The 16,961-nt window shown below is 48.7% G+C and overlaps 1 protein-coding gene across 1 annotated transcript in view; it reads left to right on the plus strand.

Moving 5' to 3' along the window:
• Positions 1-16,961, plus strand: part of LOC135383849 (uncharacterized) — a 146,163-nt gene that overhangs the window by 105,416 nt on the left and 23,786 nt on the right. Inside the window, exon 3 of the mRNA XM_064613150.1 lies at positions 1,384-1,701. Coding sequence (XP_064469220.1) covers positions 1,384-1,701 — 318 coding nt within the window. The remainder of the gene's footprint in view (positions 1-1,383; positions 1,702-16,961) is intronic.

Raw genomic sequence — 16,961 nt, forward strand, 5'->3', positions numbered from 1 at the left:
GTGAAGAAGCACATAAAACTGCCGCGTGGAAGATGGACCTCACACGTATATAATCCGCGGCATCTTTCAGCTGACACAGATTTGTGCTGTTGGGCCAATACGTCTTCATGTGCGCACAGGGAGGGAGGGGCAAGGGGTATGTGAAGGCGCGCAGGCTCTTGGACATTTTGCGGAGAATCATTCACAGAAAGTGCACATTGTTAGGGTGATCGGGGGTAATCGTAAATAGCGTAAATATGTAGACAGTGCCGCAGAGTTGCTTCATAACTTTGAATAAATTTCCCATTGAAAAACGAACCTCAGCGACGGATATCCCATTATAACATGCTTCAGGACCCACTCGTTAGATTCATCTCTCATGCTCACTGACTCATTGCTTTTGACAAACTTGCTCGTGACGGAATATAGTGTTAATACAGACTACTTTTTACAGCATTTTTCATCAGTTTGCTGGGATCGAATTCAAACACCACGCAGAAAGTGTCGCACAATTATAGTTCTTTGCATGCACAGAAAAGACTTACTAAACTAAACTGGACCACTCACAACGAAACACGTTATATTGAGGCACGCTCACGTGCCATAAATTACGTCAATTCCTCGGTGATCGATATCGATTGTTAGTGGTTTTCATTGCCATTTAAATTACTTCTCAATGACCTGGTACAGCTCAAGAAGCCGAAGGGTGTAACGTGTCTTTAGTTTGCTAGCAGACATTCATACATTACGAGCACAAACCACCTTTCTTGTATTGTTCCTAGAGCGAAACAGCCTTCCTAGAGCGTTACACGGTATTAATTATCATTTACTAATGTTGATGTGTATCAAACAATTTGTGTTTATTAGTGTGCCGAAATGGTCACTACGTTGCAAAGAGAATGGCATAAACGCAGGCAAGCTGGCGGAGAAACGCCATAATCATACAGCTGAGGTTCACTAGATATTCTAAAATATACGACGTAAATACGACGTAAAAGTACGACGTAAAACGACCGACGACGACTAAATACGACGACCAAAAACGACGACCAAAAACGACGTAACCAGTTTTCTACAGTTCATTTTTCGTAAGAAAGGTATCAGTAATGGGATCGTGTCGGCACTGAATTATTACTGTTAAGAAAGAAAAAAAAAGACACACATCGCATCTGTGAACGATATTATTCAGCAGAACAATACAGACAGGGTAAAGAAATGTGCGGACTACGTGGAGCTATTCGTGACGTTCTACTGATTATTTCCAGCTGCATTTTTATTTTTTTTCTACGATCGTTTCCTCCTGCGAGATAAGTGTCATTAGCAACTCTTCCAACCACTCTTGCATCTTTACTCGCATGCTTTTTGTGAGAAGCGCTTACATATTCTTTTTCGGGTTTATTTCAGTTCCGGCGAAAAACTTTACCCTGTCGTACAACACCAAGACCAGGGAAAGCGGCAGCGAAAGCCGTGTCGAAGTGCAGTGCGTGGCGCGTGGTCTGCACCCACGGCCCACACTGCGGCTGTTCAGCATCACGCCAGACATGGCGCGGACCGAACTGGAACGAGGCCGGCCGCGCACACGGAAAGTGAACGGAACGTACGACATCGAGCTGTCACGGACCTTCCGCACCGTCCAGCTACCCGCTGCGCTCACTTTCGAGTGTGTGCTAGAGATCCCCGGCACGGACTACGAGGTGCGGCGACGGACCGTCTTCAATCCCGGTACGTTCACTCTGCGTGTCTAGCACCGCCTTGCTGTTGACTCTATCATGTGCTACGCTTGAAATGTACTACATGCCAAAGAAAAGACACACACACACACAAAAAAAAGAGAATCCCTTCTGAACGAAATACATATAGCATTACATTGAATGAATACGGTGGTTTTCATTCGGACCGATGGCACGGTTCTTTCATATCATTCGAATGAAAATCGGCGTCGCAGTTCGATTGAAAACTATATATAGCGGACTAATCAAATTACGCCAGTTTGTTGGAGGTACAGCAATATCCTACGGTAGGAAAAAGCTCTCCCCTGGCATACTGATTAGTTTGGCCGAGTATCATGATTATGGGTTAGAAAGTTGAATATTTTGATCTCGGAAGTGATGCCAGTTAGGTTTTATACTTCCGGACAGCCAAGCCGATGACCTTTGCATAATCTGCTTCTGCCTCCCTGCATTACAAGGTACGCCTCCCGACTATTCCTTCTGTGCCGCGGTGCCAAATTCATGTCCAGTTCTGTGAGCTATGATCATTACACCAATCCGATATGCAATATGGAAACTCCCGGGCTTCCAATCTAACGATTATGACGATTTGTTAAACCATTCGCACATATTCCTAGACGCCACTTTGCTTCAGAAGCGCATACAACCTCGTGTTATTCCTCACGTTGAGGCAGCCAGTTCGACTTCGTCGCGACTCACATTCCCGTTTGTTTTTTCTTTATCACATCGCCATCACCATCATCCTCATGTTTGTTAAGCCGTCTTAACTTTCATCCGCCTCGTGCTGCATCTTGAAATCCTGGATAATTTTTATGTGAAAGTCTTTCTCCCTAACCGATCATTTTATTCGAATTCAAATCTCCCTAAGCTCATTTTCTTTGTCTTGCGACCCATTCTCGTATGTGTCTTTCAGGAGTGCCGTTATTTCTTACCTGATATAGTCCCAAACCTTTTCTGTCTCATCTTCTTCGAGTATTGCATTTCTACGTGTTCCTTATGCTTTGTTTGCATACTACGGTACTACCACTCACTTTCTGATTAATTCCGTTGACCCCACACTGTCTCTTTCTCTCCCCCGCCGAATTCTACGTTCCTTTACCACAGACTTCCTCCGCGTGAGACTTAATTAGGCTTTTACGCCGGCTTTCAAACAACTCCTCGGTGTCGGCGCATCCAACCTCTGTTCCACGTGTGGTGTGCGCCGTGACCTCCTACACATCCTCCTGGTCTGCGGACAGTACGATCGCGCTCTCATGGAAACTGCTCTGCAACGCGCCTATCAACGCCAGCTCAGCTTAGCCAAAATTCTCGTTCCATGGTCGCACCCACATGTAAGGCCTACGAGTTGTTGCTGAGTTCAGTTGCAGCACTGGACTAATGGACGAACTCTAATAGGACACTTTTCCGCCATTATCCCTTTCTCATCCCTTCCACAAGAGCAATGGGGCAGTGTACCAAAACGGCGATGAATGACCCACCACATCACCATCCCATTTATGTGTATGTGTGTGTGTGTGTGTGTGTGTTTTCATACTGATTTCTACGTTCTGGGTTGTGAAATTTACTTTGCTGTATTGCATGTTGCATGTTATGTTAGCAAGGGAGGATGTTTATTAAAAAAGAAAACGAGTGAAAGGAAAGGTCAATATGGATGATTATGTAATCTGACGAAGTGCACACCAACACGAAGACCCTTGCGGCTGTTATTGGGCTCGAATTATTATGATGATTATTATCTTAGACGGAAATGTGTCTACATTCATCAAGGAACTGAGAACACTATCACAGTTCTGAGAATTCGGGACAGGCTGGTGAGGGGTACAAGGGACATTGGCATACAAAAGCCTTTTTTTTTTTTAATTCCGTGTTAGCGCCACGAAGCAACTGTGGCTATGAGTGGCGTACAGACGTGGATAGATGGATAGAGGACAGCAGGAATGAGTGGGGGACAGGGGGGTTAGTATGCGTCCTGGGCCGACTTCAAGAGGAACTGTGCCAACGTTCGTCTGGAAAGTCTTCGGAAAACCCAGGACAACCTCAGACAGCACAGCCGGTGACAAGATTCGAACCCGTGTCACCTCACCTCCCAGTCTCGGCATGGAAAGCGATCATCTTAACCCCTATGCCACGGGAGCTGGTACAAAAGCAATTGCTTGCAAAGCGAGAATTGATCCTGGAGAAAGCTACGACAAACGCGTGCGCCGTAGCGATGGCAACGAAGAATGCATTAGAATGGAGTCAGTCTCCCGGACAACTCAGTGAACTCAAATCTTCAACTGAAAGTGTCGACAGCGTCCGGTTGGTCACGTACCTAAAGGGTCACCACTAAGACAGGCGAGTCGGAAACTGAAATGCATATGTTGCGGAGGGAGTGATCAGGGAGCACCAGCAACCCCATTTAAGGCTGCTGAGTATCATCTTGCAAAAATGTGCTTATTAGCTCACGACACCAAAGACCACAAGCACACGGTCGGACGAATGCAATTTCAGCAGAAGGGGAAACCACAGAGGCAAGGCTTAAAGAAGCAATAAACTGACTGCAATAGTTTTTAAATGTGCCGTTCTTTTGTGTTGCGCGGCCAAAAATATGAATCTCCGGAAAATATTTATAGTTATATCTCAAACGCGGAGCGCGAGGCGCGCGCTCGAAGTTCGGTTTTGCCAAGCGCGCTCACCACCTGCAGGCGTTGTTGACGTTTCGCTGATGACGCAGATAGTGTTTGCGGATCAGGTCATTGGCTGTTGAGAGCCAACGGGAGAACCGGGCTGCCACATCGGAGAGCTGACGTTGTGAATAGATCGTAGAAGACGATTTTTCTGAAGGTCACTGAACAGAGTCAGACTCCGCAGACTAACGACGTCACAACGGTGGGCCTCGCGCTCCCCTGATGGCGCTGGTGGCTCCCTTGTCATATCGTTCGCATGGACCTTTCGTAAATCCCATTGCGCGGTGGCGAGTTGCCCTAAGGAAATCACCCCTCACACTTCTTCTGGGCCTGACTGCATTACGTACGAGGCCCTCCAAAATCTACCCCTCCATGGCCGACACGCCATCCTTAGGCTCTACAATAATTGTTGGCGGGATGGTGTTTTCCCAGCAGAATGGAAGAATGCAATGATAGTGGCGCTCCTGAAGCCACTCAAGCCTCCACACGCCATTGATGCCTTTCGCCCAATCGCTCTCACCAGCTGTGTCGGGAAGATTATGGAACGGAGGATATCCGCACGATTGAAATGGTATTTTGAGGGCACCCGATTCTTTCCTGAAGCTATGGCTGGTTTCCGGCAAGCGCGGTCCGCGATTGACAATCCCATCGACCTTGTCTCCTCAATCGAGAAAGCGAAGTTTGATGGGCTCTTCTTTCTCCATGTTGCGAAAGCATACGACAGTGTTCTCCATAATGTTGTTGTCGCATCGCTTCAAGAAGCTGGTGTGGGCGGCTGTACCCTAGCCTGGTTGCAAGACTTCCCCTCTGACTGGTCTCTGTTCACAGCAGATGGTGACAGTGCCAACTACTCTGTGCATCGTGGAGTTCCACGGGGGAGCGTCATCAGCCCGCTTCTGTTTAATGTCATCCTGGCGCACCTTCCTTCTCTTCTGCCCAAGCATACCCATATCACGATCTATGCTGATGACATTTGCATATGGACTTCTGCAGCGTGCCGTGATGCCATCCAACATCGTCTGCAACATGCCTCAGACATTATTGTGGCGTATCTTACTGACCGTGGGTTGTCCGTCTCACCGGCTAAGACAGTAGCTATGGCATTCACGCGCCGCTCCTTCACCAAATACCCCCTACTGCTAGCTGGCTCTAGGCTGAACTACGTCTCGCATCATCGGTGCCTAGGCATAACCATTGATAGGGGACTGACATGGTCGCGGCAGATTAACTCTCTCTCTGCTAGCGCCCGCATCTACTGTAATGTAATGTATGGAACCTCTGTGGAACCGCATGGGGCCCATCCTGTGCAGACCTCCACCGTGTCCACTGCTCCCTGTTGCTTGGCGTTATGCGCTATCGCCTGCCTGTCCTTTATGGCATCTACAACACTCACGAGCGGGAGTTGCTCAATATTCAAGCCAGAAGCCTCCGTCTCTGTTTGGGAGTGCCAAAGAAAACGGAAACCTTCTCTGTCTTGGCGGAGGCACGCGAACCATCGGTGCTTATTCTTCGCGATAGCGTCGCCTTACACGCGTACACACGCTATCTTGCCCGCCATCCCGCCCATTACCTCTATGACATTGCGCAAGGTTATCCCGCATCTGCATTCGGTCAAGCTATTTGCTGTTTACGAAGCAACATCCCCTCAACATCAACCTCGACCCGGCCCTCCTATGCGCCACCCATGTGGACGCTTTACTATCCCACTGTACAAACGCCAATTCCGGGCCTTCGGAAAAAGAAGGTTGTGCCAACAGCTGTGGCCTGCCAACTGACCTTGCACCACATCTACAGTCATCACCGGCATCGATCCCAAGTATACACCGATGCGTCAGTTTCTCTAGTTGGGTCGTCTGCTGCCTTCTGCATCCCAGAGGATGAAGCTGAGCACGGCTTCAAGCTCCCTCTTATGTCATCTGCTGAGGCCGAGGCATTCGCACTACTGGCCGCTTTGAGAGATGTCTCCTCGTTGGCGCCCAGGGCCTGGGCGATCCTCACCGACAGTAAAGTGGCTCTGGAGGCGCTGGCCTCTTACTCTGCTGCAGTCATCAGTGACACCTACACCACGATCATCGCCTTGCACTCTGAACTTGTATCCCTGGGACACGGCGTGGTGTTCCAATGCATTCCGAGCCATGTCGGAATTTCAGGCAATGATCGTGCTGACGCTCTTGCTCGGTAAGCCCATGACACTGAGCAACCAACTGTCCTTCCCCTTGCGCACTCCAGGTGCCCGCTGGAAATCCGCCGCTTCATTGCCAACCGCACACAGCTGTTTCAGCAAGAAGCTATACGAACCAATGCCTTCCTTAAATCCATTGACCCTTTAATGATATATGCAGTGCTAGCCACATCTCGCGCATCGAGGAATCGTCGACTGCGGCTGAATGTGGCACGAACTCCACTCCTCCTCTTTAAGATGAGTCAGCATCCATCGCCACTTTGCCCCACGTGCAGAGTAGAAGATGACGTGCCACACATACTCCTTGACTGCCAGCGGTACGAAGGTCACCGGTATAGTCTCCGGCGCCGCCTTGCTCATCTAGGGTACCGAGAGCTTTCCCTGGCAGTGCTACTTTGCCCTACTCAGCACGCTGAAGTCACGTCTGCGCTGACACGATTCCTTCGGGAATCTAAACTCCTGGGCATGCTGTGATACGTCCTATGCGCAACGATTAGAGAAGGAGCTGTTTATTCTGTATTTTTTCATAATTTTCTGTGTTTCAGTTGCTTGTATCGTTTTTTGTTTGCTTGATCGCTTTTTGGGAATAGCAAGCCTACCGTGGCTAACCTTTCCTTTCTCTTTTTTTCTTTTACTTCGCATTCAACATATCCCCCCCCCCCCTTTGTGACACTCCACTGGCTAGCTCGCTGCACGGGACCAAGGAGTGTTGCGAGGGAAACGTCCGTGCACGCAACCTCTGAGAGGCGTTTCCAGAACACGGCCCGATGATGAAGGTGATGCCGACAGTGGAGCAGCTGATTGGGGATACCGTCTTCTACGGTGCAGATGGGACGCGGCCCATTTTGAACAGGAGAAACGGGTGATGGCAACGTTCAGCCGAAGGCGATGTAGAAGGGACTCTTCTTCGTGGGTACAGCGGCAGCCGATGGCAAACTCTAGTGAGGGGTCGATGGACTGCAGGAATGCATGAGGTCGGATAGCGTCTAGAAGAAACTGAAGGGTGCCGTCGCCGCAGAGACGCCGTACTAGCAGGCGACACGCAGACACCGGGAGCGGCAGTAGGGGCACCGCCGTGGCCGCAAATAAGCGCGGCGTGTCTCCCAGCCGCGTCAGCACACGTGTTTCCGTGTAGTCATGAATGCCCGCGTACCCATTGAAGGCAGATACGGTGGCCGACCGAGGAGAGGTGGGCGTGCTCCTGCAGTACCATGATGCGCAGATCACTCACGACGCTCGGGTGGTATTCTGACAGGAGTGCCAAAGACATCTTGGTGTCTGTGAGGACGACCCACGCATCATGCACAGGTCCTACGGTATGCCGCAGAGCTCCGAGCGGACGAAGCAGCTCTGAATGTAGGTGTGCGGTATCGAATTGATGACAGCTTCCACCTGAGTGATAACCGTAGATAAATCCTCGAACCTCAAGGTGCTCTTTCCCAAAATCTTGCGGAGGGAGGTCTTGACTCTGCGGATCAATCTTTCCCAAAACCCTCCCCACCAGGCAGCACGCTCCGCAATGAAACGCCAAGTGACTCGGTTCGATGTAAAGAGCCCGGTGACCTGAGAGTCCTGGGACAGTCGTGCCAGGGTGAGGTCTCGGCGGACACGTTTAAAGGTGAGAAAGTTGTGAGAACAGATATTCAGCGGAACGCCACGTCTCGCGATGAATCTCTTGAACGCTTGCATGAAATCCTCGGCCGACATGGACTTCGTGAGCTCAAGGTGAATGGCCTTCGTGACAGCACACGTAAAAATGAGTATGTGGGACTTCTTGAGTGCTCTACCAGTGGACGACTTGTAATGAAGTGGTTCTGCATAGTCCGTGCCCGCTACCTGAAATGATGGTGAGGGAGGTACCCGGCCGCGCGGCAAAGGGGCCATTGCCTCAGTACAGGCGCGAACCTTGGCGCGTTTACAAACAAGACACTGGCGGATAACTCTTTTGACGACCTGTCGACCCCTAACGACCATTGTTCTCTGAGTTCGGCTAGAGTCTCTTGAACACCTGTGTGGAGAAGCCTTGTAGGCGTGCTCATCACTAGCAAAGCTGTGACTGGGTGATCCGTAGGGATGATTATGGGGTGCTTAAGTGAATCTGCGTATCCTCCATGCTGCCCTTCATGCGCACTATACCATGCTGGTCGTGGTAGACGGACGTATTCTGAAGAGATTTATGCCCTGTAGGTTGATGGCCGAAAGACGACTGCTGTGCCAACACTATCCAGTATCTCCTTGCAGCTTCTACTTCTGTGGTAGACAGAGCTCCTGTTCTTTTGGTTTGCTGATTACGAGAGTTGGGTAAGAACCTCTGCATTCACGCCGTGACTCGAAGCAGCCTAGAAAATGAACTGTAGTTGAACACCTCCAAAGGGGGGCTTTTCAGCACGGCAGTGTGATCGAGGCAAACAAGTACAAGTCTTGCTTTGTGGTGTACCTCAGGCGAAACTTCGGTGGGCTTGTGCCAATCGGGAGGCCACGCATTCCTGTCACACAACCACTCCGGTCCATTCCACCAGCAAGGATTATCCACAATGTGAAGACAAGACGTTCCTTTTGTAAGAATATCAGCGGGATTGTCCCGTCCCGGACAGTGACTCCATTGGTCAGGAGACGTAACTGACTGAATCTCTGAGACTCTATGCGCGCATACGGCTTGTTGTCTCCGAGCTGATCAGATTCTCTTCATCCCATGGCAGACGTACTACGTACCTACCATCTTCGAACGAAGCCGAGGAACGAAATCGCTGCAGCACAGTGTCGTTATCTGGGTTAGACTGTTCGCGGTGACAATGCCCATGTGCTCAAGTGAGTCAATATCGCCGACAGTGTCTCCATATTCTACCACAATTTGCATTACTCCAATAGAATCATCTTTCTTGGAGGTGTTCGCAGACAGGCCTTGTAGCGTCCACCCGAAAAGTGTTTCGATAGCTACCAGCTGTTCTGATAACCGAACGGAAGCGCCGGTGACGATATTCCAGTAAAAATCACTGCCGATTAGCAGCGAAACGTCATAGTTGGCTTTCATGGGTCCGTCAGCAATGTCAAGATCCATGGCTTTCAGCTGCCTTGACAGATCTGCTGGGAGCTTGTTCGAACATATCTGCTCGTATTCAAGTGCCTCGATCGTAACTGCAGGGCCCCGGTCAGGAGAAGAGAATTGGCTACATAGTATCACTTGGACGCAACGGTATGTAGTACGGAAGGGAGCGACATTTCCAAGGGTGTGAATATGCAAGTCGTCAGTACGCAACACAGTGCATCCAGTCTTGGCCGAGATATCCTTGCGGATGAAACTGCGCTGGCTGCCGCCATCGAGCAGAACTCGCACCAGACGTCGTTGGCCATTCCCGCCCTGTACCCATACCTTTGCTGTTTGCAAAAGAATTTCCCGTTCAGGCTGCACTTTGGGAGCATGTGGGGCAGAAGACATGGTCGTGACGATGTCCTGAACCACTGCAGCGCTTGACGACGGAGCAGGAGATATCGTGACGATGTCTGGAGTAACAGCCACATATGACGACGAAGCGGAAAGTCCTTCAAACACAACTGTGTGAGATACCACCTATTGCAATTTTGGCAATGAAGCCGGTAGCAGACGCGACAATCCTTCGACAAATGTGACCGTTTGCCACACAGAAAGCAACGTCTTTCACGACGCAATAGGCTCCTCTTGTTCGCTTTGCTCAGTGGGGCTGTACAAGCTTCTAGCGAATGCTCTTTAGACTTGCACAGTACACACACAGCGTCCGTCGCGCTGGCTGCTAAAGAAGCAGCAGAAGGGTAAAGGGGTGTCTTGCGGCGATCAGCAGTATCCTCCTTAGATGAAGCTGTCGGCCTGCGGACCCGTTCTCGAAACTCAATTTCCTTTTCAAAGAAATCCAAAAGTGATGATAGATCATCGGCCGTCGATGTGGCTGCCGAGGCGGTTGCAGAGTCGGTTCTCTTCACACGATAGTATTCCAACTCAAGTGGTGTAGGTATCTTCCGAAGAATTGTCCGGAAAATGGGAATCGAATATTGGCTTCGTGATACACCCATACTCTGAAGATTCCGAATTCGAACCGTAACAGCGTCATGAAACTTCCTCAACCTTCTGACATCATCAATAGACTTCACAGGAGGCAGGTCGAACAAATAATCCAAGTGGTCGCTCACCAGAAGCTCAGTCTTGCCAAACCGTGCCTTGAGGATATCGACGGCCGTAACATAGTTCTCGTCCCTGGGTGATAGTCCCTCTATTGCCCTCTATAGTCCCTCTATCGGATCCGGTGACGAGTGAGAGCAAATATTTGAACTTGTTGACGTTAGAAAGTCTGGGGATTTCATGACACGAAACTGACACGAAACTGATCCCATAAACCTTGCCACTGAGGCAGCTCACCAAGAAAGGGGTCAATCCGCAACTTCGGCAATTTGACGCCGTCTGCAGGAGGGCCCACACCTTCAGATAGAGCAGACGAAGGCTGCCCGCCGACCTGAGCGGATGCCAGTCTCATCGCACCGAGCGCGGTGTTCAGAGCTTCACGGACTTGAACCGAGATAGTGATAATAGATTCTGAGTACTGGTCGCAAGCCTCGCATTCTGCTTCCAAGGATGCTTCGTCGATAAGGGCCTGGATCTCTTGGTTGAGCTGAGTCAAGGTTGATGCTTTTGTTTCGAGAAACGTAAGCTTTGCAGTAAGCTGAGCAGGACCGTGGGGCGATGTAGGTAAGAGAATCTTTAGATCGTTGATGATACGCGTCACAGTCGCTCGGCTGGAAGCTCGCATCTTCTTAAGTCGTTCTACGTTATCCATAGCAACCTAGGCAGTCAGTAATCCTTGCACAAAATCGTTTCCTGGGTTTCGGCACCAGATGCGGAATAAAGCCAAGGAGCCACAGAGATGACAGAAGAGATAACCGTTTAATGCAACGAACTGAAGTAGAAATGAAAAACCCTCGCTCAAGCGCGATCACGAGGATGATGTGTAGTGACGTCTTGGTGTCATCTTCCTCAACATGCATATTCTAAGGAGTGGCATACTTGCTGATTTGGAACAACTGTGTCATACCGCTGTTCAACCCCACCCACAAATCGGAAGTCGTCCGTCTTGGACGGTCGTGGTCGCATTACAGCTCTGACCAAAAATATATTACGCGCGTGTCTGTTACACTCCCCGTTGCACACTGATCATGTTTCGAAATGAAGTGTCGCTGAAGACGTACGCGAGAAGGAGTGCGTGTTTATTAAAAAAACGCATTAAATAATCGCGGGAAGAAAACATGTGACTTAGCTTCCACGTATCCGATTATGCGCCGCAGTCAATGCACGGGCTACATCCTCGGCTCGCGGAGGAATACGTCTGTGGTCGCATCTCTTCTCTGAGCGTCCCCATTTCGAGAGCTAAGGGCAGCTTATGGGGATGACTCAACCTATGATCCTTCTGCAAGTTACAACAGCCAATGGGCGACTTTCCCGCAGACCGATGTCATGCGTGACGTCGCGTGAGAGTGAACTGCAGGTTCCGTCGTCTGCTATTACGGCACATTTCGACGGATTCCTCGAAAACCACTTCGTTATTCTGAATGAAACTTTGACGGTTGTATGTCTACATGTACTCGTGAATATTTTGGCTAAGTTTCAGAATTGCCCCTGTTGTACGAGACCGTTGTTGAGATAACCGCCAGGCTAAAAGGGATGGCTATAAAAGCATTCATTGATCGGATAAAGTGATTGCGGAATGCTTTCGTGGGTCTAATTAACGTAAACTCCACATTATCTTTCGTGTGAGCTTTCCCAAGTGCAGTTGCTGCGCAGAAGTGACGCGTTCGCATTATCCAAAGCCACGCTATCTTGATCATATATGCGCATGTTCCCCAGGAGCCCCGAGTTTTCGGATGTGGGCAATGTCCCTTAGTTTAGTTTACGTGAAAAAGGAACATATTGGCAATGTCAGAAAACACATTTTCTCCTTAGCCTTGGAGTCTCTGTCACGCCACACAGCACAACGTCTGGTTGTGCTGACTGACTCGAAATGCGCACTGCAACGCATCACAAATCCTCGGGCCGACGACCCCATTTCACGATCAGTACTGGAATCCTGGCAATCTCGGGCAACGAGGTAGCGAACCCCATCACAGGCAGCTGTGATAATCTTTCCCCGGATATACGTACACCCCACGATCCGGAACACGACGGAAACAGTTTTCAGAGTTCGTTCGTGAAATCCGTCTTGCTACATTTCCAGAATTGCATCACTTCGCACAACCCTGCCCCGTCAAGGACCTCAGCCGCAACCAGGCTACCCTGCTTCACAGACTGAGATGCAAGGCTGTACTAACACTTGCCTACCGTTACAAGATTGGCCTCGCTCCATCGCCCCGCTCCGCGCCTTGTTTCACCCACGGTGATCTGTCGAACATCGTTATGAACTGCTGATGAAAACGATGAAAGATGAAAGTCACTGAAAAGGTTAGCCAGCTGTAGGACTCGAACCCACATCTTCTGGATTACCGGTCCAGGGCGTCCGGTGTGTCGTTGTCCCTTCTATGTTGTTCCAGTCCCAGAACATCAGTTCCCTCACGTTATGGACTGCCCTGAGCACCAGGTCGCACGAGAAGTAATGATGGCGCAGTTGGAAACTCTTCCAATCTCCCGTGTCACATTTGAGGACATCCTGTACTCGCAAGGTCCGCTGGCCTGCGTTTCGTCCGAAGGACTGTCTTAACTTCATCTCCATACTTTTTTTTTCTTTTTTTGAGGAGTGCAGAAGCCTCAACGCATCACTGTGTTCATGCGAAGCGTTAACTCAACATCGCTTCACGCTGTCTGGAAGGGCCAGGGATTACCACTATCGCGTTTCCGTCAATGGAGATGCTTCGGCCCTGAGCATTTCCGACCAGATTTCGACTTCCAATTCTCACGAGACAATGAAACTGCCGGACATTGAATTAAAGCTGAGACGTTCTGCGGAAACACTATCCATTCTGACGGAAGGCCTCTGTCGGCAAACAAAAGGACCCCGCTCTATACAATTGCGCGCGTTGGCTCCTGAAATGGTGAGGATTTTCAAAACTGCCTTCGTGCGAAATAGGCAATCCATTCCCCAGCGGTCAATTATTCTGCTAATACTCGCTCCAAAGCGCGAACAAAATTACGTTTTGAACCTGGTTCCGGAATCGAGTATATTAGAAACTTCGCAAATGCACTTCGCTGAAGTTACGGCGGATGTTCTGAGAGAATGTGCAATTTATCTGGAACGCGTCCCTGATGATGATGATTTTCCCTTCTGCTGAAAAAAAGGCGAACACTTCGCGAAGAGCGTCTTGTTGAAACGTAATTTGATGTAGATTTACACGTTATGTGAGTCAACCTACATGTGTGTGGCGGTACGCTGCACATGCCGTAGGCCCCCCTGTCCCCCACTCCTTCCTGTTGTCCTCTCTCCATCTGTCCACGTCTGTAAGCCGCTCATAGCCACAGTTGCGTCGCACGCGCTAACACGCAATCAAAAACAAAAAACAAAAACATGCGGCGGGGTAGGGCTGCGGATGATATCGACCACCTGGAATTCTTAAACGTGCGCCGCAAATCTCAAAAATACGCTGCTGTGGGGGTTTACATGGGTGTTTACGTTGCTACCCTCTCCGGCCGGGACAGAGCAACAGATCCCCTTGGACCGGGATCGATCTTGAGTTCGGCAAGCCCGCTACGGACTGAGCTTCCGGTTCGTAAAACGCTTTATAAGCCGGTTTGGCTACAAATGTCCATTGAGCAGTACCCCCCCCCCCCCCACCCGAATATCCTAAGCTAGGATATACCACCCGCTGAGCCTCGCTAACGAACTCTCTGAAAGGTCCGCGTCAGGTGGGTGATTACAGATGGCTCGTGAACTTGCTGAAGTGGTTGTAGACTTATATATAAGGTATTCGGCATTTAGTCCCCCGCACGCGAAGGGCCCTCATTCGGTCCGCAGTGCACTGATGCATTATGAAAACATGTGCGCCTGAAATGTTGCGTTAGAGGAGAGGACAAATACCCGTTCATTAGGTCATGATATTCGCAATGTAAACTCCACTCTAAAGAAGAAAAAGATACTAATTTTTTACTAGCCGATTTACTCTTCTTTCTTTTTCTTCCTATGCAGGTGGTTTCAATCGCGGCAAGTTTCTTACTTCAAGTACCTTTCGGGAGTAAATGCACGGAGGCTCCTGGGAAATTTATGAACTACACTCTAAATAATTTTACACCTTAAAGGGTGTAAAAGAACATGTGCATGGCGCACACCTTTTAAGGCGTAACGGAACACCCTCAAGAAATCAAGGTTGTAATTGTATGGAAGGGTGTAATGTAACCTGCAAACCATAGAAGAGGCAGCTGGAAATTATTACAGCTTCACTGCGAAAATATAGTGTTTTTAGTTTTTACAGAAGGCACATGCTTGGTACTTTGGAGTGTCATTGTGGCTATCTTGGCTTCACTCTTCGATCACAGCCATGCAAAATATTCTTTAAAAAGCCAAGAATATACTTTTCTCACACTGAACTTGTAATATATATGGTATACTACTCAGCTCTACCATGTGTGAAGCAAAAATAGGACATTGCAGACACATGTTGCACAACACACACATGTTATAGGTGATTGATGTGGGTATATGTGGGCATCATACATATCAGACACAATCACAGGAACTGAATAGTTATGCTTTTATTAGGTTGACATTATGCCATGCCGCATACATATCCTACATTACGTAGGCATGAAGGTATTCAAACGTATCACTTAATACAGCTTTATCACATAGTAGTAATTTTATATTTTCCAGTCATCTAACCTTGAAGGGTTAGATGACAGTGTACCAAATGTTGAGTAACTGTGCATTTGGTCTTTATATCACAACTTGTATCACAAGCTTAAGTTCTGAGTACCACAAGCACTCCAACACTGCATAGGAACAGGAATACATTTAGCCGGTGTAATGGAGCCTGTCCCACCTCCATATGCACCCTCTGCTGCACCCTCATCACACCCTCCTGACAATGTCTCATAAAAGGGTGTAATTCACCATAGTTACACCCTCGAAAATTTCAAAAGTCAAGGTTCTAGGGTGTAAAATAGGTGTAATACATGAGAATACACCAATTTTACACCTTTAAAGGTGTGAAAATATTTAGAGTGTACTTGCAATGATGGGGAGTAAATTTCAGATATAGTATCATTTTTTATAATGTAGACAGTTATATTAGACTGTGTAATTATTTAAAAACACATATATCAAAGCACCATAACTCGATACGATTAAATGTGCCGATCTTTCCGTCGAAAGCAGGCATTATGGGCTCACAAGCATTTCAAAGAAAGCATCATGCACTTTTTGACCACAAGGTATACGGCATTGACCCGTACCGCATATTTCCAATCTTTGTTCCACATTACCAACTATACTCATAAAAACAACGGTAATTGGAACATGGCTGTTAGAACACGTACAGTACATTCGCTGTACATCGTCCTTCCTCCTGTTTCCGGTTGGTCTATCTCGCTAATCAAAAAAGGAGCCTCGAAAGGGGGGAGACTCTAGGTATACGGCTGTTCTCGCAGCTGCGAAGATCATTATTTTCGTCACTTTTTATCTAACGACACTCTCACTACAATAGCCATTTAGTGACACGTTCTTTGTTCCGCACATCGTCTTCCTTTGTTGTGAGTTGAAAACAAGGTGGTCTTGTTCCGAATCACCGCCGTCCAAGCGAATCCTAGCGGACCATTCCACCTTGCAATGGCGGACACGGACTACTTCCGCTGTTTCTGTCCGACAAAGTAGCTTTCCTTCGTCCAAACTCTAGAAACTCTGAGATGCGACACAGTCCGAAGGGCCAGCTTAAGCTAAAAAAATGCTGTGGGCGTTCACACGCAAACAACCGAACAAGGATCGGCATGTCCGCGAGCAGTCCTGCTGTTATTGAGACCAGAGTTCGCAACAATGACGCTACCTTTTAAAACTTTGACACACACGTTCTTTCATGGGTTGGGAACTTGGCTTTGGGCGACATAAGCAAAAACTAAGGACTTTCTTCCCGCTGGTACACGTTCCCTTAAGGCTGAGTCGATTTCGACCGATACACAGCACGGAATTTGCAACAACTTTTGCTATCTTTCCGCTAGAACGCATCGAGTTCAAAGAAGAGAAGTGTGGGGAAGGGAAATTGCAAAATGCGTGACTTCTCACTTCCCTTATGGTGAGTCTTTAATGATGGGGCCAGCTTTCTTTTCTTTATTTTAATTATTAAGGGGCGAGATAGAGTGAGTGGATGTTGATAAGCAAATAATGACGTCACTGCGTCATATTTGAATGCGAACGCACCGTTGTTAGCACACGCTCGTATACCGAGGTCGACGTGCCAACGACAACTGCG

This window comes from Ornithodoros turicata, chromosome 2 (assembly GCF_037126465.1).
Source record: "Ornithodoros turicata isolate Travis chromosome 2, ASM3712646v1, whole genome shotgun sequence".
In the NCBI taxonomy this organism is placed as follows: domain Eukaryota; kingdom Metazoa; phylum Arthropoda; class Arachnida; order Ixodida; family Argasidae; genus Ornithodoros; species Ornithodoros turicata.